Source organism: Falco punctatus, assembly GCF_963210335.1.
Source record: "Falco punctatus genome assembly, chromosome: 15".
NCBI classification, from domain to species: domain Eukaryota; kingdom Metazoa; phylum Chordata; class Aves; order Falconiformes; family Falconidae; genus Falco; species Falco punctatus.
The window spans coordinates 20,187,904-20,214,900 of NC_137595.1; the positions used below are offsets into that span (position 1 = coordinate 20,187,904).

The 26,997-nt window shown below is 43.6% G+C and overlaps 1 protein-coding gene across 3 annotated transcripts in view; it reads right to left on the reverse strand.

The window, feature by feature from the left end:
- Window positions 1-8,148: 8,148 nt before the first annotated feature.
- The window catches only part of DCX (doublecortin), a 143,062-nt gene continuing 124,213 nt past the window's right edge, over window positions 8,149-26,997 (reverse strand). For 2 of the 3 annotated variants that reach the window (XM_080365914.1, XM_080365915.1), the window contains 2 exons: window positions 22,669-22,763; window positions 8,149-20,096 (listed from right to left, as the gene is read on the reverse strand). In XM_080365914.1, the coding sequence (XP_080222040.1) occupies window positions 20,040-20,096; window positions 22,669-22,763 (152 nt within the window). In that variant the 3' untranslated portion in view covers window positions 8,149-20,039. The other variant, XM_080365913.1, reaches the window with a different exon arrangement.

Sequence of the window (26,997 nt, forward strand, 5' to 3'; positions counted from 1 at the left end):
CAGCATTCTGCCATCTAGAACCAAGTGTTGTTCCTCTCTTCCCACCCAACCCTGATCCAGGAGAGCTACTCTTATGGAAACACTCTCTTCACAAAGAAGGATGCAATAGCAGGGTCTTCTTCACACCAAAGGACTTTTTGCTTTCATAGTTCAGCCTGGTTCCAGATTGCTTTGCTCCAACAGCTGTTCTCACGCCTGTCGGAAGAGCTGTTACTGCAAGGTGTCTAGGTGGCTTTGCCCCACTCATGCCTATTTACCACAGAAGCCTGCAACCTGCCCACCACCTTAACACACTCCACTGTCAGGTTCTCACATCCCACCAGAGCTACATTCATCTATTATACACTTAATTTCATGGGGCAATTTGTTAATAAAACATTAGGTGGTTTCCAGCAGTGACTCTACTTAAATACCACGTTTACTCTTTCTAATTTAAGCAGTTTTGCACAAAGAGCCCAAGAGGCAGAATCTGAAAACTAACCAAGGTTCACGAAAAAAACCCTTTCAGAGTTGTGTATCCAGCTGAGGTGTGATTTGTCTCAACAACAGCATTTTGACTCTGGATCACTCATCCCTTGCATCTTGGGATTTTGGTAATAGCTTCCTTCACGCTTACTTCTATAGCGTAAATGACGGGAGGGCTTAGAGCAAGGGACCAGACCCACACTGGTGGTTCGATGGCAGTGAACCTTCTGTACCGCATGGAGTAAAAGGAAGACAAAACTTAAAACAGAGAGCACAGAAGGGGCTATTCCTCACCCCTGGCTACAGCTGTCAGAGCTTTTTGCCTCCTCAGTGTACAGGGTAGGATTTATCCCTCAACTACCCTAACCACAATTATTTAAAAAAAAAAAAATTCTAAACCTTGAGAAATAAAAGGCCAAATTCTGCAACTCGGTGACAGGAATGATTTTAAAGGAAGTAGGGAAAAACAAGGCAGCATGGTCTTCTCAGGTTCCCTGGAGGAGCAAGATTTGAAGCAGGTGTTCGGAGCTGTGTTTCAGGCAGGCTGGTCACCGGGCAAGGAGACTGAAGGGGAGCAGGGGGACGTGGCTCCAGGGGGGAGAGGGGCCTGAAGGGGAGCATGGAAACATGGCTGCAGAGCAGACACAGCCTGAGGGAACGGCCCCAGGGCTTCCCCGAACAGGCCCGGGTTGCCCTTCAGCGCCCAGCTCTCCCCCCGGCCCCAGCAACAGAACGGTTGCTCAGCCCTGTGGCGAGGCCATGGCTGCACCCCCAGACCCCTGCCAGGCCCTGAGGAGAGGCGCGGACATCGTGTGCGCCGGCAGGGCGCCCTGAGCGGGAAAGGCCCCGCGGGCGCCATCTCCTCAGCCGGGGCGAGGGCCGGAGGCGGCCGGGCGCCCTGACCGCAGCCGGAGCCGCCCTCAGTGCTGGGGGTAGGGCTGTCCCGCACCTGCCAGCTGCAAACCCTGAGCAGCTCTGAGGGCTGCTTAGCCCTTACACCTAAGGGCTACACCTTCCCTACCTCCCTGCTGCCCCAGAGACCGCTCAGGACCGGGGCTGCGAGGCGGGTCCCTCCGGCCGCCGCTCCTCTGGCCCGGCCCCAGCCCCTGCCGCGGGGGCCCGGCGAGGGCTGGGCGGCCCGGGGGGAGCGCGGCGCCCCGGCCCCAGGGCTGACGGCGGGGCGGGGCTGCGCGGTGCCGCCGCTGGCCGCTAGGTGGCGGCCTCGCCCAACGCTGGGCGCGCGGCGCTGGCGCCAGGCGGCCCCGCCTCGGCCGCCGCCATTTTGCTGCCGGCAGCGCCCGGCGTGGGTGGCCGAGGCCGTCGGGGAGTTGCCTCCTCTGCGTGGCGGTGCCTTGGGTGCTGCCAGCCTTGTGAAGGGCCAGGAGAGCCCTTCATCGTGTGGGCATCGAGTTCGGCACAGCCGGGGCCTGGGCTGTGGGCGTGTTGTGTGTGAGCAGGCAGGGCCCGGCGGTGTTCGGAGGGGAAGAGGGCGCAGGGAGCTGAGGACGCGCTGTGGCCCCTTCCACAGGCGGCTGCCGCCTTGGGCCAGCCACGGTACCTGCGTGGCCCCGTGAATGACGCAGATGTTTCCTCACGAGTGACCTGGCAGGTGCTCTCCGAGGGCTGTGGCATTCCCGCAGGCAGGCAAGGACCTGCCCTGTTCTTAGAGGCACAGGGCAAGCACGATGTGCTGCCATCAACCATTCGAGTAGGCAGGCATCAGTCATGCTGAAAAACACATGAAGAGAAAACTCCCCAAGGAACTTTCAGAAGACAGGGGTTTCCTTCTCTTTGAATTGCCATTTGTATTCTGAGTGTTGTGTAAACATTAAATATTTAAAACATTGCCTGTAGCGCTCTTGTTTCTCAGCGGGATTTGGATAAAGCCGTTCCTGTCTCAGGGTCATGAGAAAAGCTCTGAAGGCTGAACTGTTTTCCCTTCTCCGTCTGAGCAGCTGAGACCTCGAGGAGCAGTGCCCTTCTCAAACAGGCTTAAATCAAAGCCTCGTTTAACGTGAGGAGGAGGTGGAAGGGGATTCGGTCACATCTGTACCGTCACTCACGGTCTGCGGGATGCTGCTGCTGCAGGAACTCATCTGAGCCTCTCCAGAGCCGCGCTGCACCCCCGGCAAAAGGCCCCAGGCAGCACGCTTTAGTTTTCCCAGGTACAACACTTGCCCTAGAAATGCTCCTGCAGCTCACATCTGCTCTGGAACCTGTGAGGTTTTACCTTGAACGCTTGACTACACAATGACTTTTTTGTTCTTTGATGAAGGCCTGTCTTCTTGCAGTTTCAGATCCCAGCTCTGCTACTGATAGTGCTGGTGATTCCAGATGCTGGTAACTCTTAGCAGCTATTCACACAGGTGAAACTCCTTTACATAGTCTGGAGTAGTGATTATCCTTCCTGCTGGCACCTGGAATCCAAAGAAATTCTAAGTGCACTTTGGGCACCTGCCCTGTGTTTTGGCTGTGGCCCTGGGTGGCTCCCCAGGTCATACAGAAACTGGGACCACATCAGGAGTTGAAATCAGTTCTCCTGAGTTGTAGCCTACTGGTCTAATTAGTCTTTTCCTAGTGCTGTTCCCTGACATTTTTAAAGTCATGGCTGATCTACTTTTCTGACCAACAGCAGAGTATCTCGAGCCATTTAGATGTAAAGATTTAAGGATATTAAGGGCAGGCTTGTTTTTCTGTATCTAAATCTGTGTCAAGGGGACAGAAAGGTGTTTTTTAGTTTCTGCTTTAATGGAATAAGCCATGAGGGGGGTGCCGCGCTTGCCCATGTGTGCCTGGGAGCCTGTTCCGCAGCACTTTGTCATGAGGCACTAGCATAAGGAATTAGTCCTTTTAAAGGAGGCAGGAGGAGGGCACAGGAGGACACATTTGCCCTTATTCTCAAGTTCACCAGCATGTAACTGCACTGCCTCCCCTTTCAGTTCCCCGTTCCACCCAAAGGACAACCTATTAATTTGCAGGGCTACAAAAGCTTGGCCTCATCTCACTGCATTTGGCTCATCTTCCTGCTGCATGTGCACAGTAGTACGTGGGTGGGCGACCTCATTTGAGAGTTGATTTCATTATAGATCAAGTGTGTTCCTCCCTTCACGTATCTCATAGTTATCTTCTTCTCTGATGAAGACTTCTTAATTAAAGCATGAACAATTTGTGACAGAACAGCATCTTCCAAAGATTTACTTTCCTGGGTGTACAAATGCATTGTTCTCCAAAGGCCGGGCTGGTAATCCGTTAATTTAAAATCAAGGCTTTATTGCTGCATCCTGCTGTAGATGCTGGTTGCCTTTCTAGGCAGTATAGCAAGAGTCATAATTTACAGGCTGATTACAGATTTGGCTGTGTATGCATCTTCAGTGAGAATTTTTCTGGTTATTTCAGTCAGGCTGCTGCACTGTGCTAATATGCACTTAGGTTGGCTTTGCTGCCTTATTTTTCAGTAGGGAATGGCATCTTTGTACCCCTCCTGTCCCCAAAAAGAGCAACCAAGTTCCCCTGTTCCGCCAGCAGTTGAAAATCTGAGGAGAACATACTGCTTGTGGGAAGAAGGTCTTTCTGATTGCTCTCCACGAGCCTCGGCAGTGTCACAGTGATCCTACCCTGTGTCCCAGAGGCACCGAGGTCACAGCAGTGCAGCACTGCAGCAGCCAGCTCTGCAAGGGAGCCGTGGACCTTGCAGGACCAAGCTAGTGCTGCCGTGCTGCTGGGCTCAGCTCTCTGCACCATGTTGCGCTGTATGATGTATGCAGCCTCTTAGTCATGTCTTCTACGTCCAGATTTTCATGAACTTTTAAGGCAACTAAAGATGCAGTTCAGCCTAAGGGGACTGATAAACCATTGATATAATTAAAGTGGTGCTGCTGGGATGTTTAGACCATTAACGTGTTTTCGCAGCTCTCTGGAGGATCTCCTCATGGTTACGAATGCTCATATCCATTCAGACATCTCTGCTTTAGAAGGTGGATGAACACTGACTGATGCGTTGTCTAGAGAGCAGCAAGCAGCCAGCCTGTGGTGACAACCTCTGAAAGAAACTTTTTAAATTGTAAGGTTTTATGACATATGGTGAAAGGGTGCACCACAGAAGGTGGTCAAACTCATGATTTGTTGCCCTGGGCTCAAGAAGACCAAGATCTGAACACAGATGCTGAACATCATTTCCAGTGATCTAAACCGCTCCTCAGTCTCCACATACCATTAAAAGCAGTAAACCTGCTGTGAAACCTCTGTGCTGTGAGTGGCAGCCTGTGTCACCGAACTGACACCTTGCCAGGGACCTTCGGAAAGAACCTTTTTCTCCTCAGCTCCAGTTGCCTTCCTTGCTGTCACTCTCTCACGGTGACTAGAAGAACAGAGGTTTAACCAGCCTAATGGCATTTCCCATAACCGTATGTGGGTGCTGAAAGCACACTCTGAACACTTAAATTAGAAGATGACACACACATTGTGGCTGGAGTGCAGTTGTCAGAAGAAACAACTCAAATCTTTTCCAAACAGCTGTTCGACTGCCAACCGTCATTTGGGTGCATCAACTGTAGGAAGACCTATGCTTAAAATAAAAGGGTTTCCAGCACAAGTGGATTTGATTTATTTAGCATCTTTTACTGGCTCTCATATTTACCACCACCTTGCATCACACTGCTGTCCTGGCTGGTGGGCTCTGTCCTGAGCAAAGCAGGAGAGAGAAGGTGCTTCTCTGTCCTTGGGGGAAGATGCTTCTTCGCAATGACAAATCACTCTAGTAAAGCCCAGTGTAGCTGGTGGCCTGGACACTGGAGTTTGGACAGGAGCGGGGAGGGGATGTCACCCAGCACCTTTTCTCCTTGAGTGAGATGTGTTTCCCTGAAGGCTTTGCAGGCTCCGATGATCCCGCTGGTTTCAGTACATCGCTGTAACTGTGTTCCTGATCACTGCTTATTCTGTCCAAAGGTAAACATATTTTGCAAGATCCTTCCTGCTTTTCAACCCCAGACACATCAGTGGAGTTCGGGGCACTCAGTACCTTACTACCCTACAGTATAACCCCAGGAAAGCAATATAAACTAACGAAAATGTTTGCATCATTTAATCCATGCAGATTAGGGAGAAGCAGAGTAACAGTCATTGTAAAATGGAATGTTTCTGGGATCTCAAGGTGAACAGATTTATGTAAAACATTGATGGGTGTTTTTACATTTGGTAGACCTACTTGTAAATAAAAAATACAGATTAACAGTGAATGATTATTGTTATTTTCAGTGGCAAAGGTGTGTATATGGTGATTGAAGTCATACTCCATAAAACATGACTCCTGCTCCCTTATGCACATGCCAACAGTTGATAATCTTACAGAGACTTGTCACAAGGAGCGCAGTTGTTTGATGTACCATGTGGAGCCCAGGTGAGCATTACTCATATTAACAAGATTGCAAATACAAGGCTGAGTGCTTACAATTTACTTTGGGGGCTTTAAAATCAAACCTTTTTAATGTGGTGCTTTATTTAAATAAAAAAACCCACCAGCTGTGCTATGACTCGTTTTTCCAGTGGATGTCTGGACAGTCACATCTGTTTGTGGGTGTGCGGAGCCTGCATTATGGTAGAGGTGGTACTTGCATGGAAAACCCTACCTTTGAAGTTTAGGTGTATCTGAGAGAGGCTGGGGTGGGGGAGCACATGGCTGCAGTGGAGGACAAGAGACAGAGCCCAGGCTGTAGGAGAAACCATGTAAATGATCTAGATTTGCTGACTTTTAAAGGCATTTTATTTACAGAAAAGACTCAGTATCGCTGCATAAACCCCGAGCCATAGAGTTGATGCTACAACCGTGTGCAGCATTTCACAGAGCTAAGCTGACAGAGCCCAGTAAATGTCCTATTACACACAGATCTGGCTGCCATATTTTGGGCTACAGTTCAAAGCCAGCAACCACAGAAGACTTGGATCATTTGCAGCTGACAAGCCTGACAGGCAAAAAGTATGTTTTTGTTGATTGCAACCAGATTGAACAGCGAGCAATGGCTGAGCCTCAAGTAATGGCGATCAGGTCAAGAGACCAGACAAAGGTTTTCCAACCAGGCCAAAACATTTATTTCAGTCTGAACAACTGACACCCCATAGGGCCGATGCACTTGAACCTACATCGTTTGGAAACAAACACTGTTTTGCTCGGCTGATGAAACAACATATTCAGGGATACCTGATGTACACAGCTGCATAGATGTGGGCTGATGTAGCAGGAAGGCTGGACTTTGGAAACTTAGTTTTGCTCTCATTTACATTACTGTAAATTGGGAGTAATATCGTGTGTGTCAGTGGGGTACATACTAAGAGAGCAGTTTCATATCCACTGGTTTTCAGTGCTGGTTGTTGGTGCTACACCATCACCATCTAGGTTTCTTCTTAACACTCTCTAGAGTCCCTGGAATAGCTGTGATAGATGCACACCATGGCTGGAGGGTTTTAAATCTGCCATTTTCAGAACATTTTGCATGGGCAGGAGCACTACCCCTCTTATGTTTTTTATTGACTTCATCTAATACGTAGCCCCTAGAAAAGACACCAGTGTGCTTTGTTTGCTCTTGGGGTCCATAAAGACACAAGCAGAGTATTTTCTAAAGTACTTGTTCTGCTTTTCTAATAACATTTGCTTCAGTTTCAGTTCATGCACATTCAGATAAAGGCTGTTCTTAGGGTGTTTTTCTTTTGCTGGTTTTATTCTGGGAACTGCAGTTTTGCTAGTGTGGTCTTTCACTGCAAACAGAGCTGTACTGTATGTGCTGCTGCTGGCTTGTCCAAGCATGGCATGATAATCACAAATGATGCCAGTAATTGACCAAGTGGGGCAATGTGTTGGTAGCCCCGATGCCGTTTGCCAGTTGGCACAGCATCTCCTCTGGATCTAGAGGGCAAAGAGCACAGCCCTCTCTGGGCTGATGTGTGGTGACCACAGGCAAAAAAGGATAAAGGGCTCCATCCAAGCATGAAACATTGGGAAGAATCTGAGCTCTTTCACAGCAGCCCAGTCTACAGCAGGGACAGCCAGAGCTGAGTCACCATGCTCGCTTTTTAATTCTGCAGATGTGAAGCAGAAACAAACAGCAAAGTGGCTTGAACTATATAATTAAATGTGGAGGTCTAAGCCTTATTAACATTTTTCAGGGCTTACGAGGAAGAATATTATTGTCTTTGCTGACAGGGTAGCTGTGAAAGAAGAACTTGGACCTTTTTCAGGCCTGTGTGGGAAAGCAGGACAAACACAGCCTCTTCTCAAGTCTCACCAAACTTCCCAAAGCTAATGTAAGACCGTACGGGCCTTGCCCAGACCCTGGATGCCAAGGCAGAGTTCAGATGGGGGCCACGTTCTGCTGTTTTGAATCCATGGGTTTGACTGAAGTGCTGCGCACAGGGAACAAGCTGCCCTTACCTGCCTCGTATCTCCTACAGTGGGACCCACACTGAGCCCACCCCTTTAGTCAAAAGGATGGGTTTGATACAGGTTGGGCTGCTTCAGTCAGGCAGATGCGAGTCTAATTAATTCAGGGCCATAAAATTTCCTCCCCGGTCTTTCTTCTGCATTTGTACAAATGGGACTGATTTGGGAAAGCTGATTAATCAAAATAAATGAGTACTGCTACAATTCACAAGTTACAGTCAACACACACTTGCCAAATAAAAGCATCAGAAAGGTTTTTATCAGCCTAAATATTGAAACCAAATTTTATTTTTTGAAAATGACATTACACACATCTTGCAAATGTACATTTAGATGAGAAAACAATGGGTAACAAATATTGAGAGCAAAGCTATAAAGTGGACAGGTTCTCTGCTGCATGGCATTGCATTACAAGAATACTCAGACCTGGGATGGTTATTACAAGTAGTAAAAACAGTTCACAACACCTCACAAAAATGGAATTTTTTTCTAGAAAGTCAAATCTTCTAACAAAAGGATATCCTGTTAAGGGAGAAGAGGCATGAGGGATAAATATGTGGATCTAGGTACATTTTGTGGGTTTGTGGCAGGGCTTTGTGGGTTTTTTTAAGTCCATTTCTTACAAAATCCATCTTCCTGAGTGACCCCCTCTCTTCCAAGACTTTGACTGTTTTCTGTCCTCCATTGCCAACAGAACCACAGCTAATACACAATAAGCCCTGCGTGCTCAGCTCAGAGCTTGGGAGTGTAGAGAAGGAGTTGTCTACAGAACCCCTAACAACATATTCCTATATACCACCCCCCACCCCCTTCTGCTGTGTATCCAGGAAAATCAAAAAGTGTGTGCAAACTCCGCAAATCAGGGGCCGCGGGACTAGTCCCATTAGAGCAACCAGGTGTGGAAGCCACGGCCAATATACCACATGCCACATGCCTCAGCTGCAACAGATCAGCAAGATCTCATCGTTTACCAGTGACGCAAACCTCCAAAGATTTAACTTGTTCCCCAGTTCAAGCAGAGGCAACAGATGACCGATCTCCATCTGTTCTACCTTGAAAGTTAGAGTCTAATCAAAGTGCCAAGGCAAGGCGCTGTGAGAAGGAAGTTCCCCGAGAGAACCTGTTGAGAACTGCTTTTCAAACCTCGTTGTGCATCGTTTTATTTATGCCCAAATCTGTACTTTACAACCACGAGAGAGAAAAAGACAGAAGAGAGAGGGAGAGAGAGAGAATCTTTCCAGGAGGAAAGGAAGGGCTAATTAAGAAGAGAGAGGTACAGGACCATGCATTTACTCTCAAAAGCTTGTTCACGAGCAAGCTAACATTTCTAACACTACAACCACTCATCTACATCTGTTTGCTAAGTAACTGAGTTCTACCTACAACTAGGGAGCAGAAGGGGGGTTTTCTTCTTTTCTTCCCCCTCCCTTTAAAACGTCAATAAAAATGTTTTCTGTACAAGTTGAATGGCACAAAAGGTGGTTAAAATGCTAAGTAACTCACCACAAATGGAGAATGCAAAATTAGTTCAAAACATGCATGGACTGTGTACAGGTAAGCAAGGAATCATTGGCATAAAGCTGCAATATATTACAAGATGATACAGTTGAGATCTTTTGGAATAACCTCTGCTTGTTCTATCCCTTTAAGAGAACTTCACATGAAAATTCAGTGTAAAGGGAACTCAAGGTATATAATCAAGCAGAAAGTTAACTATGGGCAACATTATTTGTCTGAAGAGAAAAGCATTTCCCCTCCCCTTCCATGCACTCCCCCAAGGTACAAAAGTCGATATGATTAGCATTGCTGCAGGCTTGCCAAAAAGAAAGGTTAGATAGATACGTTCTAGGAGAACAAAAGCACCATTTAAATTAATAGCTCTTTGTACAATGTCATTAATTAAATACCTTATTATTTAAACAAAAACAAACTGAAATTTACCAATCCCAACAACATAACCGAACCCTTACCACCCACATGTCCTCCAAGGTTATGTACACAGAGTTTAAAGTATACCAGCTAAACTTTAAACCTGGCTGCCCCTCCAACCCCCACCCACTGAATGACAATAGAAAATACATTGTGGCCTCTCAGTTATATTATATTGCAGCTTTGTAATTAATGACGAAATCATACAAACTCAATGAATGACCTAAGACAGTAATCCATGATCAGGTTCCAGTTCAGCTGCATATCTCCCTCCCTCAACACAACTTGTCGGCAGGCTTGTGGCTCAGAGAGCAGCAGCGCGCAGAGCCGTGAGTGAAGGCAGTTCATGCTCTTCAGAGAAGAGCAGCGTGAAGAACTCGGGCTTATGCGATGAGAGCTGCTAACCCTAGCTTGTGATTATATTTTGTGATTAAGAAAATAGGCAAAGGCTAGTAACAGCAAAGTCAGCAAGCTGATACTCCTTTCCTGTGCTTCTAGACTAGACAGTGTCATAAAATACAGAGTATCACCGAGGGGAACGTGTTGTGGTTTCAGAGAATAGGAGGAGATTTGGCTAGACAGGTTTCCTCTTTCTAAAAGACCCTGGGTGTCTTCTAAGTTGATAAGCACAGCTGTACTAGGACTGCCACAGTGATAAAGCTGCTTGGATCACATATCATTTAAATAAGAAGCAAACGAACAACAATTTTACATGTCAGAATTCAGCATGTAATTATAACTCACAGGCTTTCTTGTTCTTACATTCAATACTTCTGCTTCACCTTATCTATAAACACCAATTAGCAGTGCAATTAATTCCCTAAACATTCTTCTTTTTAAGGAGACGCATCATTAGACATCACACTAAATCTGGAAGAAGCTCTTCTGCTGTAAAGGGGGTGGGGGGAAGCTGTGTGCTCTGCAGCCCCTCAGCGACTGTGTGGTCAGCATGAGAGGGAGACAGAATATCACTACATTTCAACTGCTACCTGCAAAGGGAAGTGAATTTAAAACCCATCCATATCTGCTGTGCAATGGTTGGAAGCAGATGGGGAAAAGCAGCCATGCTGGAATTTAAAAAAGAACCAAAAACCCCCACCCCAAACACAAACAAAAAAAACCCCACTAAATGTTTCACAGGGATTCTCTAAAGGTAAAAGTCTTCATTTCAAGAACTGGGCTTGGACCCCAGCTCAGGGTCCATTTGGTGCATTACAGACATTTCCTCCGTTTGACCCTGCATGTGGGTTTCTCAGTACTTGGGGGTTCAGAACCAGGGTTTGGTCCAGGTCCACCCCGACCAGGTGCCACCAACGTGTTTCACTCTGACTGCACGTGCCAGGTGAATCACTTGGCTCTGCAACAACCCCGCTGTTCAAATGTGACTCAAATTAATCTCCATTTCCTATATATAACTGTTGCAAATAGAGATGGAAGAACCAGCTTGAATAAAAATCAAAAGCAGCCTTGAGGTTAGATGAGTCACCTAAAGTGAACTGAACCTTCCTTTTTACGTTCAGAGACATTTGGTAATATTTTTCTCTTAACAACCTAGCCAACTATAAATCTCTATTCTGCTTGGTACTAGCTGGGACTAGAGTAGAAAAATACTGGAAGTAATAGAAATGTTATTTCTAGTTCAAATAAACCTGCTGAGCTCAGGGCATGTCTATTGGTAGACTGAGAGAGAGTAAAGTGAGATTAAGCCAACACTCTTTAGAACCAGAAAATATAGAGGAGACCCTGATTTGCTAAGGTTCCTTGTTTAATTTTAATTTCTAAAGTTTTAAGATATTTCAACCAAGAAAACTATTTCAGTTTTATCATTATGACAAAACTATACAAAATATCTCCCACATATAACTTGCTATTAGAGGTTCATACAAGAGGTCACTTTATAGCTGGGGTCAATGAGGTTTTCTCTGCAAAGTCTGCAGCTGTCACCCAGGAAACTGAATCTGCACTTAAGTAATTCATCACACAAGAATTATTGACAGTAATCAATCTTTGAAATAGGAGACCAACCTTGGACCAAATGGATTCAGCTCCCTTAATTACAGAGGAGCTTCTGCCTGTTTAAAGCAGCAGAAAATTAGGTGTATTAGGTTTCACACTCAATATAACACGAGTGTCTGAGGATCTATAGAAACAAAGGGGTGCAATCTTTATGCAAAAAAACCAAAATATATCTGAGACTAAACAGCAAAAAATGTGTTTGAATAAATGAGTTGTTCTGCCTTTTAGGATTAAATTCACAAGCTTGTAACTCAACTGACTTTAGAAAAAAGATCTCATAAGAAAACCGGTGTTAAACACAGATCCCCTTGTTCAGCATGGACTTCCCATTGATTTATTGAATGCAGCAGCTCTCACAGATGTGGCTAGGCATTTCATGGGCAAGATCATCATCTGCCTGCACAGCAAATGAAGGTAACCTCCTCCAGGAGCACCTTGGCTTTTCACCCACCCTGGTGCAAGTGGGTTGCTGCTTTTTCCGGAGTTTGCTGAGCTCTGTGGGAAGGCATGGGAGGTTCAGAGGTGCCCTCATTATTCTTTTGCACATCTTGCAATTCCCCAGTGTGCCAGGCCTGTCCTTCTCCAAGGCAGGGCATGCTGATGAATTTCTATTTCTGATCTGATAGGGAGGAATAAAAATAAAACCAAACTGCAGGTAGGTGCTGTAATTCAGCAAAGGACTGGATCTTCCCATCCCCCTTTAAGGATGACACATGGTGGCAGGAGAGTAAAACAGGAGCAGGGGAGGAACTTCAAACCAAGTTCTCCTGCCTGAGGCCAAGTGTGACCTTATTTCTGCCATTGGGAGTGGGACATACCCTGTTGTGGCAGATAGCTGGCATCCTGGCTTAGATACCTGCGGGGGCAATAACTCTCTCAGCATGTCACCAGAACCCCTGCTGCTTTTCTGTCCAGAACCAAGCTGTAGATCCTCAGCTAGCCCCAGCCTCTCCCTTTTGTCTGTCCCTGGAATTTCTTGGCTTTTGTCTTTTATTATTCCCACACATCAATGACACTGACATTTCCAGTGCTCTGCCTCATGCTTTCCCTTCCATTTGATTTTCTGTGAAGGCCAAGCTCTTTTCATCACTCCGTAAATATCTCCTAACAAATGCCCCCTACTATCCCTCTTAGAAAAAAGTCTTTTTTCTTTGTTTCCCATGACACTGGCCATCATGGCGTCCTTCTCTAATGATGCCAACTTTCTTTTTTCAGCTAACAGACTCTTAATTACTGCAAAGATTTGTTAGTTCCCTTTGGGCATCCTTCTTCTTCAGTTGTTTGAGTGATAAACTGTCAGACCTAGGGACACTCTAAATGGACTCCAGAGTCCCGAGTTCATTGAAGTACAGAGCAAAAGCCAGAACAGGTTAGTTCAACTAAGTGTATTAAGCAATGAAACTGAAAGGCAGCTCCTTCCCATGCAGCCACCTGGCCACCAACACTTTCTAAACAAGAAAGGTTTCAACAACAGGCTCGCTGTTTCCTTAGTAGAAGGCCACTGAAACAGTTAGGCTTACTCACCATTTACAAATACAAGACCCACAGTCTGAATGAATTGCCCCTGATATGTACATGGACATGGAACAAAAAAAGGGGCGGCAGGGGTCTGTATTCAGGCCAGAGGTGGCAGCTCCAGGTGAGAGGATTGGATTGCTGCGTGTGGATACGGCCCTGCACTCAGGGGTGTTGCTGGCTCCTCCATGGATCTGGGGAGAACTAAAAATGATGTCTGTCTTTCACCATTAATAAAACAATGAAGCATTTTTACAGCATAGTTTTGAGAGAGCCAGAGTTCCTGAAAAGACTTGCCAAAGACAACGGACCAAAGTTTGCTTCTATACGGTTTTCAGACTTTGCTAACTAACGAATAAATCTTAAGAGCGAGCTCTTCCATATGTATCAACTTATCTCAATGCACCTTACAGATGGAGGTGAGTATTGTGAGCAGCTCTTCATGCGCTGGGACACCATGGCACAAGGAGAACAGATCTGTCCACAGTTATGCCAAAGACCGATAGCTCTGAAATCCCAGTGGCTCTGAAACCCCACTGCTGAATCCACCAGGCTTGATTCTCAGAAGCTCATGGGTTGTCAGCGTTTTTAACTTTCTCTAAACAGTGTCCTAAGGGATGGACAGTGGTCTGTGACCCCACAGCTCCACATTTTTACCTGCAGACATAGTACTCGTGCCCTACCCTGCAACCAGGATTCCGTCAGAGCAGCTATGCAATGGCATTGCTGAAAAAAAGCCTTTCCATCCACTCACTCACAAATTGCTGAACATTTTGTCAGGTTGGCCCCAGACCTTCAGACAAACATCAAATGACTAGATCTGTTCCAGAGGAAACAAAACAAAACATTACCAGGGGTCTGTACGCATGGCTGACCCCAGCCTTTCACCTGGAGGCATCCAAAACAAAAGACACCAGACCTCAAGCCAGGAGCAAAAAAGGAGGGTGAAGAATATCTGAATAACAGTATCTATAACCAGTGCAGCAGAACCCAGCCCAATTCATCTACACTCAGTGAGGAGCTGCTGCACTGCGAGCCACAAAACTCAGCTTTAACATTTCCTGAGATACCATGGAGAGGCCTGCTCAGATTCACACAGATGGGACAGAGGCATCAGCCAGAAGAAATCTGTGATTTTGGAGACAGTAATTTTCAAGAGCTGCTTGAATAAATGCTGGATGGGCTGAATATCTCAAGAATCAAAGCCTGTCCTGCCCCCTTATGTCAAGGCCACTTTTACCTAGGCCTTGTTGGGGACATGCATAGTCCCGCTTCTGAAGCCCAAAGCATGCTGGAAGGCACTTAAAGTCTTAACTTTCTTGGTCTCATTACACCAAGGTGGTGTTTCAGCTGGATGTCTTCTAGGTATCCTGTGTAAAGCACTAATCCTGTTGCATGGACTGACCTCACTCTCCATCTAGATAGACAGAAAGAGATCTTCATCTTGTGCCATCCATTTGCTTCTACAAAGAACCTCACCAGTCCTAAATACTGTTCCAGCCTGCTTCCATCAGCAACCAGAAAAATTACTTTGAGCCTAACTAACCACTAGAAAAAAGAAGCTGTTTTGTTCTATATTGGTCAGGATCAGCACCTTGTGTGTGGTAAACACACCTCTATATAGCTTTTCTCTGGTTGTGGATTGTCTTAGCTTGAGGAGACACTTTCTGGACTAATTTTATACCTACTTTACTTGGCTATTTTTTCTTCCTTTCTCTCAAAATGATTCTGCCTCTACTATAGTAAAAGACAACTCTCCGATTGCCTTGAATGAACGCGGGGTACCACTGAAGTCAATGACAAAAGACAGTCATGTGCTGTCACTGCAATAAAGAGGTGTCATACTGTAAAGTCCATACCATGCCCCTGCAGAGAGGATGCAACTTCCAGGGATGGCTGTCGCTGGAACAGCATCCTTGTAGGGTTTTAGCATGGTGTTACAGAGCAATTTCACAAGGAGTTCTGCGAAGCAGCAAGAAGACCAGCACTGACCTCAAAGGCATGCAAAAGCAAACAAGGCATCGAGAAAATCTCATCAGTATCCATATGCATAAGGAGAAACTAACACTGTAATGCCATTATTTTCCATTAAAAATGCCTGAGTGTAACATTGTTTTGCTGTTTGCCACAATTTTTGGTCCTCCCTCCCTTTTTTCCCCTTCAAAAGTACTTTCAAGCAAATGAGAGAGAAATAACAGCTAGACCGTGTGTGTGATTTTCTGCATGCATGTATGTATGTAAGCTGAATATGAAAGAGAGGTGTGGAAGTTGTTTTCTAAGCAGAATTATTTTTCTGTTGTCTATGAAAATAACACAATTAGTGTTTCTAGCTCCTGAGAAAATTGTAAATAATGTGCAGATATAGGAAACACAGACAATGGTAGGCAAAAGCTATTTCTATCACCTGCTGCAGTGCGGACCAAGGTAAAATCCCATTACCAAACTCTTTCAAAATTACTTCAAGGTGTAGAGTCTTGGTTGGCTGTTTAGCTGGTGGAACTGAACTAGCTCCAAATCTTATTACAGATGAGGCTTTAACCCAGAAACTTCAGGATTATAAATGCTTTACAAGTGACAAAAAATCCTAAGGGTGAAGATTTTGCTGCATTGTCCTGATCTTCTACAGTCAAGACCATCCCTGGAATGTATGAATACGAAGTACATCAGTCTATGCTTGCAGGATTGCTCTTAATTGCTTCCTAGTGATTGTGTGTCTGAAACAGGTATTTTTACTGTATATGCAAATTTGCTAAAACATACTGGCTACTGAATAAAGGCAGATTTTGAAGAAACAAAGCCCTATGACAAGAGTCTTTCCAATTTGTTTTTAAATACTGTATCATCTTAAAACAATACAGTCAGTGATTCAATTAGTCTCTGAAAGCACTAAAGGCAGCCTCATGAGGCAAATTAGACAGGGTTTTTATAGCAGAATTAATATGGCAAATCCTCATATCCTGTGGAGTTTTATGTGCTTGTAAAAGTAGAAAAAAATATAAAAGGTAAACTCTGGAGTATATAGTGGAATTAATATCATCTGCTCCAGAATTTCATAGGGTCTGGAACTGTAGTATATTAAAAGTAATTACTAATTCGTTCCAGTTCAGGAAAGCTTTCTGACCAAACCCAAGCTTATATCTCGTGAAAAATCAACATGAGTAAAGCACGTGCTAGAATTTAAGCATGTCTAAGTTCTTTCCTGAATCAGGGCTGACCTTACATTTAAATGACTAAGGTACAATGCCTGTGCATTGTTTTCTTTGTGTTCAAATCTATATTAGGGATCCTACAAAGCCAAAGATAACTAGTTTTGAATGTAGGTAACATTCCACATGCATTTCTGTACAAGAACTCATGCAATATTGGCATTAATACAGACTATATGTTACAGCTGAAATGCTCACTGACTTCTACTGCCCAGGCATTTCTACCTAGAAAACAGCTTTCTAAAACTTGGGAGTTTGACCTCATACCCTGTTTTCTTTGTGGCTTCTACTGGTTTGAATGGCTATTTTTCCCACTGAACTTTTTTATTTTTCCTCTTTTAGGCCTTTTGAAGGTCCCCCTAATCCCCTGAAGGAATTGTTGGGCTCAGCCCCACTCCAGAATGATCTTCATGCAATCAAAATTCCACTCCCAAGGGAGCATTTGCAGGATCAGGTTTTAGCTCTGTCACTAGGTGCAGCTGAGGAGGAAGGCCTCAGTGATTCCTTAGCATGCTCCACCAGGAAAAGCATCTTCAAATAACCAAACACCACTTGTGGCAGGAAGGAGAGGAACCACTTCTCAACAGCTACCTCAACAACCATCTCTCCAAAGGTTCATCCACCCCTTGGGATCCTGCTTCATCTTATACAAACCAAACTGATGGATACTAGATAAAAGCACGTCTAAGACTCCTTTCCTACCACCATCAGCTCTAGCAGTTCAGTCTGCTTATGGATAGCAAAAATTTAGGTTTTCCTGGTGGATCTGTGGTGAGTGTCCCGTACTGAATAGCAAGAGGACCGAGATGTGATTCCATGGCTGGTCTCTTGGTTTAGCAGAGATTCAGAGGAAAGGTGGTAGGACATGCTAACCCTGACTATGACAGGAACCGCCTGTCACTGAAGTGACAACACCTTTGACTGGAGTCCAAGTCCATCATCTCCAACAGGCAGGGCCATGACTACCTGACATTCCAGGGTCAGGGTCCCTGGAAAGGCAGAAACTTGGGGAGGGACTCTGAGATTGCCACCAACCGAACGGAGGGTAAAAGCATGTCAAATTATCCATCCCACTACAGCTTTTACTAATACAAAGGCTCCAATGGATAATATTGTTAGCATAAGCATGGCCTTTGACATCATTATGCTTAAAAAGTCGTATTTGCTCATGACCATTGTCTACAGTAGCACCCACAGGATTAAACAGCCAAAAATTAGCACCCATAACCAAATCTGCACCCAGAATACTTCAGCACCTTCTGTTAGAGGATCTGAAAGCACTTTACGAATGTCAACCAACATTTGGCCTCACAACCCCCAGTGAGGTAGAACAGTATTGTCCCTGCAGGGACAGATAGACAGATTGAGGCACAGGGTTACTAAGAGACCTGCTCCCGTTCAGACACTAAGTTTAGCAATGCCAAGGGCTGAATGAAGGTGTCCTGACTACTGCACCTATGCTTTGTCTACCCTACCATCCTTCTCCCCACAAACCTTCAACATGAGCCCTTAGTCTTTGAACTAAAACCAGGATTCTATATACAGTAGGTGAAATGATCATTTGGCAGTCGCACAGCCAGAGAGTTACTCAATTAAATGAAGCTACTTGTGGGAACAAATTATATTTTGTGCAAAACTCTGGGTGTAAATGATCATGCACTAAGACTACTGGGTACAAATTTGGTGCATGATAACTCTGACCCCTTGATAATTCCCAATCCTGGCCTTTCTCAGATAAATATCTTTTTTTTTTTTTCAAGTTGCATTATACGTATCATCACACGAACCTCTAAAGATGCAGCCTGCACAGATTGTTTCATACCAGCAATGCAAGCAAACAAAATGTGGAGTGGCTTTGGGAACAACCCAGCATTCATGTAACATCAAACATCACAATGGTATAATTCATTCTAATCACAAGGGGTTGCAAGGCAATGGGGAATAGGTGTGCATGTTGGAAAAAAAAAAGGCAAATAGAGCAACAAAGAAAGATTTGATTGCACAGATTTCATTTAGGTAAAGTTCTGTAATAATCACTTTCATCAAAAGCTTATTCCATGAGAAAGGGAGGCAATGCCAGCTAGCCTATGACAAAGCTTCGGCGTAGTAAAAACCACCAGCCCTGCGTGAATAGATGAACTTTGCATTCTGTAGGAGTCATTACTGATTAATAAAAGCAAAAGGTTTCTCTAAGTACAGTAAGTTTGTTCTTGTCAGATAGAAGAGTTTCGTAAAATACGGGGTTTTGAACACCACAAAATTTCATTTGTTATATAAGTAGAGAATCTGGCCATAGTTAGGAATACTGAAGTGTAAAAAAACAAATATGTAGTCTTAAACATTACAAAAACTATCAAAACATTCAATATTTTGAATTGACCTTTTTTTTTCCCCCTACAAGTGTCTATGTTGGCAGTGATGACAAGATTTCTAAACTGAGTTGTTGTTATTACTCTTCTGCAGTTGTTGGTTGGTTTTTTTTGTACATTTTTCTGAATGTGTTTTTTAAACAAAAGAAAATTACCAGCTTTTATAAAAAAGAAGGAGCTTGAATCCTTACTCCCAAAACACAGATACAAGGTTTTCCTTTATAAAAAGTGTATTGATTTTTTTTGCTATAAAAAGTGACCTATAGGGTGTCAAACCTGAAAACAAATTTTCACAGTGTTTTCAGTGTTGGCTGTTCACAAGGCATTACTGTTACAAACAGAGATAGAGAGATACCATAGGGTAGGTACAAAAATTTCTTACCAGCTAGTAGTATCTTTGGATCATATGTGAAAGGTGTTCTACTCCAGATAACTCAGCTGACTTAGATTTTTTTTTTGCTTAATCATTAAAAAACATAAAAATCTCAATATTTGAATCACTATTATACTAACCTTACTTAGCACCTTAGATGGTTATTCCTAATCTCATCCAAGCTTCTGCTGGCATATTAAACATCAAACTAGTAAGTCATTTCCCTTCCTGCCAACAATAAAACCAGTACTAGTTAGTATGCGAGTGCTAAAATCAGGGCTGCAAATGAGGAGCAGGTGAGCTGGCAAACATTGGCAGTTTGGACAGGTGGAGAATATCATTTGCTCTACTTGAGCTTGCAAATTGGTCAGCAAGCGATCCTTTTGCACACTTCCAGGGGAGCTACTTTACTATCACTGGGAAAATTACAGAGTCGCAGCAGAAGAAGAAATAATAGAAGAAAATGGGAAATGCACAGGATCATTGGCTTATTGGCCCCAAATGTCTCGCAATGTCCATTTTGCATCCCTATAACTTAGAAGAATGGTATCCCTCTATCTCTATAGACTGGTAGGTGTTGATTTGTGGCACAGAGGATAAATCACAGAAAAAAAATGACATATAACTGTGTGTCCTTTGATTTGAAAGCACCAGTCACCTATCTGCTTATTCTGGCAGAAGTACTCTACTGTATCTTAAACGTAGCTTGCAATATGGACATTTAGCTGTGTGTCGCTTTACATGGAATCTCCAAGGGAATCAGAGTCATCCAAAGACAGAGGCAGATACAAGTCCTGTAGGAAGAAAGAAGAAAAATGTTAACTCACACAATCAGTTTCCAGCTTTGGTCATGTGTAAGGAACCAGTCAAATGGCCCAGCTCTGTGCAGTTCATAGGGACGGGGTAGAAGACTCATGCACTGGTTACTGGATGGGCTGACCTGTTGTCCAGGCAGTTTAAAGCTAAAATCAAGGTAGGTTACTTGCACAGTGGAGCAAGAGAATCTTTGTACCAGAAGAAACATAACTGTTCAGTGGTACATTTGAATGTATTTTTTTTATTGCTTCTGGATCGATGTGTCCATTACAGCACATGCATGAAAGAGCAGGACTCTTCCTTAAACAGGCTCTTTGAACCTAAGTCCATTACAGTCTTACCTTGATTTGACAGATACCCTTAGGACAAACCTCTAGGAAAATCACATGTTCCATGACTTATTTTTTATTTTAAGACTCTTCTGGTTGATTAGAAAAGTTAAGAAAATAATCCCAAGTTTATTATTTGGATCCAATACTGAATGTAAAGCTTTCCTGGAGTAACCATCTTAATCCACTTCCTTAAAGTTTTGTGTGGAACTAGGTACACAAACTGGTTCAAGGGCTAAAGCTCTCCTTGGACCTTTTTGAACTCTGATGCACACACAGGTAATAACTGTGAGCAAAATGCAGAAAAGCCCAACTACACAGAAAGGAAATTCACAGCAACCTTGGTCTGAGAAGAGGTAATACAGGACTTTCTGGTGAACTCAACCGAAGCATTTCTCATTTGAGCTTTAGGGAGAAAAAAAGTTGATTTCATCATAAGCAGGAAATTGCTTCTGGGAGAAAGACAATGATGCATGAATATTCTGGTAACCTAAAATACTCCATCCACATTTGCTGATTGGCTTAAATTATCGGAGAAACTCATAGATGGATTGGCTTTGCCCTCAGCAGTCACCATCTATTACCAATGTTCTAGGGGCTTCTCCGGAAAGGTCATAAATCAGCCAGCTGAAAACATACATAAAACATTAAAGAAGGTGAGTTTTCCTTCTCTTTACCAGGAAGCAAACCCCATGTCCAGAGTCCTAAATGAGTCAGTGTTTGGGAAGCATTTTGGGTCCTTGATGGCTGAAGCAAAGGATGCAGTTTACAGCGTTACTTTTGCTGACATACACACACGAAGAATTGTTGAATTCAGACTATGGGCCAGATCCTGGTCTCAGTTATAAATTAATAATAAACCTGGACCCATTGTGTTAAAAACGGTGCATTTCCACAGATGTAGGCTGAGCAGCTGAGATCAGAGTAAAGTCCTGAGGAAAACAGATTTCATTTGGATTCAGCTATACCTTTGTTATAGGAAGTCAAATAAAGCTGAGTAACTATTTTAAAGATCTGATTTTTGAGAAGCCCTAAGTCCACCTCAGGCTCCCCCAGTACCATTCAACCCCACATCCAAACGTCTGCAATCTAAAATCTTAACATGTTAGAGGTGTAATCCAAAGCCCATTGGACTTTTGGGGATTCTTCTCATTGACTTCTCTGTGCTTTGTTCCACCATCATAACAACCGCAGTCCAGCTGCTACTATCACTTCTTACTTTAAGAAAACACGTAATCCTCAAACAAAATTGGTTTAACCCATGCAACCCAAACCACAGTGGATTACATTGTGGCTGGTTGACTGCAAAACCTCACCACTATCAGAATTTTTTAATTATTCTTCCATAATTTCATCTCAATGCCTTCAAAGTCATACTCGGGCTGAGAGGTACATTCTGATTACTAAGGAGAAATCCCACTGACCTCCTCTCACAATGACAGTTATGTCCAAGTTCCAATTTCCATAACAAGTAAAGACTGTTGGAAGTAACACTGTGGCTCTTCCAGAAATGAGAAAGCCCATGGAAATGATAATCTGGACTCAGTGCAGAACGTCACTAAATAATAGGAACATAAAAACCTGTGACTGCTGCCATACCTTTTAAATAAATCAAGACATGAATTATCCATGGGCCAGAACAGGTTTACTGATCTCTACTAGGATGTCATGCTACCTGTTAGACACCCTGTTTGTTACCAGGAGAAACAGCTATTGTGCTGGAACACAATTACTACACCAGCTGTAAAAAATAATTTATTTTCTGTAAAACAGAGCATGGCCTAAAATAATTTAAAAAATAATAATCCTTGAGGAGCATCATTAAAGTGATGTCTTAGAGCTTCAGTAACATTTGCATTTCTTCTGCTGTTTCATGGAACAGATTTGCCAACACTTCAGGCTTTTCAAGAGAGGAGGATCTATATGAAGATCATATCCCTCAATAACTTGTGAACTATTTCAAATAGTGGTACAAGCTCAGGGTTATCTCTTCTGGTTGACACAGATGATCTCCAGCACACATTAATAACTGCAGTGGAAGATTTGTTGTTCACAATCTTGCTAGAGCCCAAAGTGACCCTTTTAGGCAATGGGTCAAATTCTCCAATGTTTCAACATAAGGAGTTGTGCTTCCACAGAATATGGGCATGATTTAAATGTCATACAAATCTGAGTAGACTAAGGAAGAAATAGATGTAGTAAGGTATAAGAAACGTAATACCTTGTGCTTACGGAGGCTCCCTGGGCTGGTGGGTGTGGAGATCGGGGACTGCTTTGATTTGGGTGTAGACAGCTGACTGCTTGAGGTCCCGTTTGCTGTCAGAAAGTAAGACAGAAGCTAGCAATCAGACAAGCAAGAGGATGATCTTCTTTCTCCTCTGGGGACACGGAAGGTATCCAAAAGTTTAACACAGAAACACTATAGATTATTCATGGTAGGCAGGAGAAAAAACCCAATTGAATGCTATGGCTGTTCACCCAACTTAAGGCTTTCAGCTGTTCAGGGTAATAGACTGTGAAATACAAAATATATTGAAGGAGCAATATTTTACACTGCAAATATTCACCAAATTGATCCGAGACATACATGACCGGAAAAACAGAAAGACAATTTCTATGTTCTCAAACAGTTTAACGCAATTGAAACCACATAGCATTTAAAGGCATGAGTGGAAACCAGAGGCTGCAGAGATCCTGGATCCTAAACAAGAAATAGTCACATTACAAATTAGACAAACAGCTGCCTAAAATGCCCTGGATGTAGTTAGCTGTGGCTGGGATTACATGACCAAAAGAGCCCTTCTGAAGCCCTGGTGTAAGCACAGGGTGGCACGTGCCTGTCCACCTCTGTGGGGAGAGGCCAGAGCTGGCACCTCCACTGCCTGCACCAGGGAGGTGAACGTGGTCCATCACGGGGAGGAACAGGAGAATCACATCATGCAATGATCCTCTTGCAAAGATCAAAATCTGGCCTTTTGGGTTGCTTTGTTTGTTCATGTTGCTTCCAAGAAAATGTAGTTATTCTCCATGTAAAAAAATATGGTTCATTTATATCAAATGGCTTTTGTAAGGGTCATTCACTAAGACCTTCACAGACCTGGCTTTTAGTCAAAGCGAAGGGCCCCAGGTCTATGTCAGGCCAAGCTATTACACATTTATTGAACTAAAAAGGAATGAAAGTAAACAGCATATTATGCAAAAAAATGAAGGGAAATAAAATGGAATACGGATAAATTAATTTTTTCCTACAACTGATGTTCTTTGAAGTAAGCTAATGTCTTTGATCATTGCCAGGTGTCACAATACATATTTCATAAGGACATACTTGCACACATGAACTTGGCCATTCACAGGCTGTGTATCAGCTCCAGGGACACAGACCCTCTTGTTACCACGGGTTGTAAACATACAGCACCAGCAGCATTACTTGAGGGAAGGAAATTCAAACTCATGCTAGCTGTGTCCAAGCATATTGTCTTTTCTGGCCTTTTCATTTTGCAATTCAAGGAGCAGCAAGCTGGAGGCCTTATAAGCATTAAACTACGTATCCCAATCAAGTCTTCGAAAGTGACATTTCCAAAACCTACTCCAGATGTTAACATATTCAGCACAAGCCACAAAACTAAACCCCAAATATTTTGATTGCCATCTCCTTACATGGCAACAGTGTCGCCAGCCCTCCGGCTAACTACACAAATCCCTACCCCTTTTAAAGAAAGCATCTGAAATGGTGTTGGCGTTTCAGAGAGAGAGAGAAAGACAAACGTACAACGATCCAGGCTTGTTGTCCTGCTCTCTAAGTGCCCAGTATCTCTCTATACCATTACTCTAACTGTAAAGGCACGCACACAGGCAGATGGATGGTTGCAGCATATGGGACTTACGCTTTCAATTGTAATAGCTGAATATGCAAATCAGTCACTTAAAATTAAGCAAGTAGTTGAGTGTCTGGAGGAGACCTAAGAAGTGTATAAAGTATCATGAAGTAAGAAGAAAGTGTGAGAGTGTTGTATTTTTTAAAGTAAACCCGGTGTAACTCTTGCTTTAACGCCCAGGACAGCCTCATTCCTCCTCTCTGTTCCCTTCTTGTGAGAAAGAGGGGGCAGTTAAGGTTCATAGTATCACTAGCCCAAATGCAGAGGTCGTACGAGTGTAAAGAAACATGTGCTCTAAGCCACGGGACAAAGGAGGAGCTATGTTGAAGAGTAACTTAATGCTTTAACATGTTAAAGCAGCTCAGGCTCAGCAGATCCATGGTGATGTGTGCCCTCTGTCTGTATAGCCATCAAAGAGTGGGCTATTCCGTACAGGTGGGCTTTTTCCCATTACAAATACACCTCACTGAGGAAACAGATATTTCTTAAAAGGTGTAGAAATAATGATTTATAGGGGAACAGAGTGACCTTTGCCTCCCAGTTCCACTCAGACCGTTCTTTATTGGTGGTGGTGGGGGAAACCTAGTTATGGAAACCCAGAAACTGTTACACACGGGTCCCTGCACAGTGACATGCCACTCTTCAATTTGCTCCCGTTCTACAAAGTGAGCTACCCTCGAGGCTGCTGGGGAAAAAAAGTAGAGTTCACTAACTTTATGCTATATAATGAAGGCTATTCAGAAAAAAAGAACTTAGATCTCTTTTTAGTTTGGGGTTTTTTTTTCCCAAGAGACTTCAGATTTTCTATTAAAGAAAATGTGGGGTACAATAACACTAATATAATCTGCATTAGCTAGAATCCATCTCTGATTTCTAAAATGCCTCTTTTTTCATTTATTTCCAATTGTCACTAATCCTGAGGCAGGAAGTAATCCTTCCTCAGATGAAGAATGCCACTTAACAACTGTACAAAGAACCCAAATTTCCCTTCCACAAACAGGAAGACTGGAAGAATGGCTAACAGGCAGTGTGCAGCAAATAGATGTAATTGCTGCAGGGAAGGACAGAAATTCCCTAATACAATGAGACTTTAAGTGCTACAACAGGGATGTTAATATTTTATGAGCACCGACGAAAAAACAGATGTGACATCCAAATCAGAAATCCAATGAGACGGATGTATATCATTACAAATATTCACAAAGAATTTTGCAGCAGGAGCAACAATTAAGAAGCCCAGTTTAATTTTCTCTATGTCTGCTAATGAAGAATAGCATTCATAATCAAACTGGCACACATTTCTTTTGAACTCAAATGCAAGAAAATAACAAGAGGCAAAGAGCAGATCCCAGGTGGTGTGTAACGCTGCTGCTCTACTAAAATCTGCTGATGACTTATGGTAGCTAAGTATCTCATGTAAGCTCAGCTATTGGAAACCATCCTTTATAACCAGCCTTCATTGGAATTAATTTGTTTTTTTCCCACCGCATTATTGTTTACATATTATGTCTTATTTATGTCATTGTATTTGCTTTGCAACTTCAATTTACCTTAAAGCCCCTTTGTGCATATGACACATCCTTTAATTGCATGAACATGTGCACTGCCTTTTTTCATAGGATCATTCAGCGCATAAAACAATTTGTACTCTGAAGATCAATCAGGCTTGTCCAACAAATGAGTGGGAGGATGGAGAATATAGCACCATGTCGTGTTTGAGATGGCTGTGAGAGGTACAGGTAAACTGAATTCTCTGCCTGCTTCTCCCACAGATAATTTGGCCAGACTTGTTATATGCAACTGTTCCTTGAGTGTTGCTTGGGTATGTTTGGATGACTGGGACTCTGGATCTGAATTTCCAGCAATGATAAGCACTGAGACCTGTAAATGGGGTTAGCGAGGTCCATCTGTCTTGAACTCACATTTCTATCAATAAACAGAAAAAAGAAAAAGCAGACCCCAAGGATCATGGAGTGCTCAGAATGTGTGGAGATATCTCTATTTCTATCAGTTTGTAAAATAAGGTTAATACTCCTTGCTCCATTGGGGTTCCCAGGGTCCTGCAAATAAATACCTAGTTTGAGGAGCACATGCCCATACATCACAAGAGTGAGAGAAAAAACCATGAAATATGTGGATAGTTTTGTCTCCAGGTCAGGTTTTGAAGCACCACCAAGAAAATAAAGAGGGGCAACAACCAGAACAAGGACAGCATAAAGAAAATGTAGAAATAGCAGCTCATTTAGTGAGCACAAGCCATCCTGCCCTCCAGGATAGAGGAGCCTGTGGGAAAAATAAAGACTCCAAGGTAGTGTTTATTCAAGAGTGGAAGAATTCAGATTACACAGGCATCATTCGCTCAGGCACCTTCTAACTCCCAAGCACTCTGCTCTGCAGCGTTGGCACCTTTTTCTCATCATGTTTTGTGAGGGTGATCTCTCTACTGGATGCGTACTGTGGATTGTCAGCTAGCAGAATGTAAGTAAGCGCAAGTGGGATAACAAGCTGCTCTATCTTGTGTGCAATCCAAAAGACATCTGCTGCCTTTTTAACACATTCATATATAATGACCCTGGGGAGCCAGATCTGCAGTCGGGACAGACTGACGTTCTGTATCTGTTTTGCTAATTGCTGCTGCCATATGAATATGCTTTTGTCCCTCTATCCAAACCCTT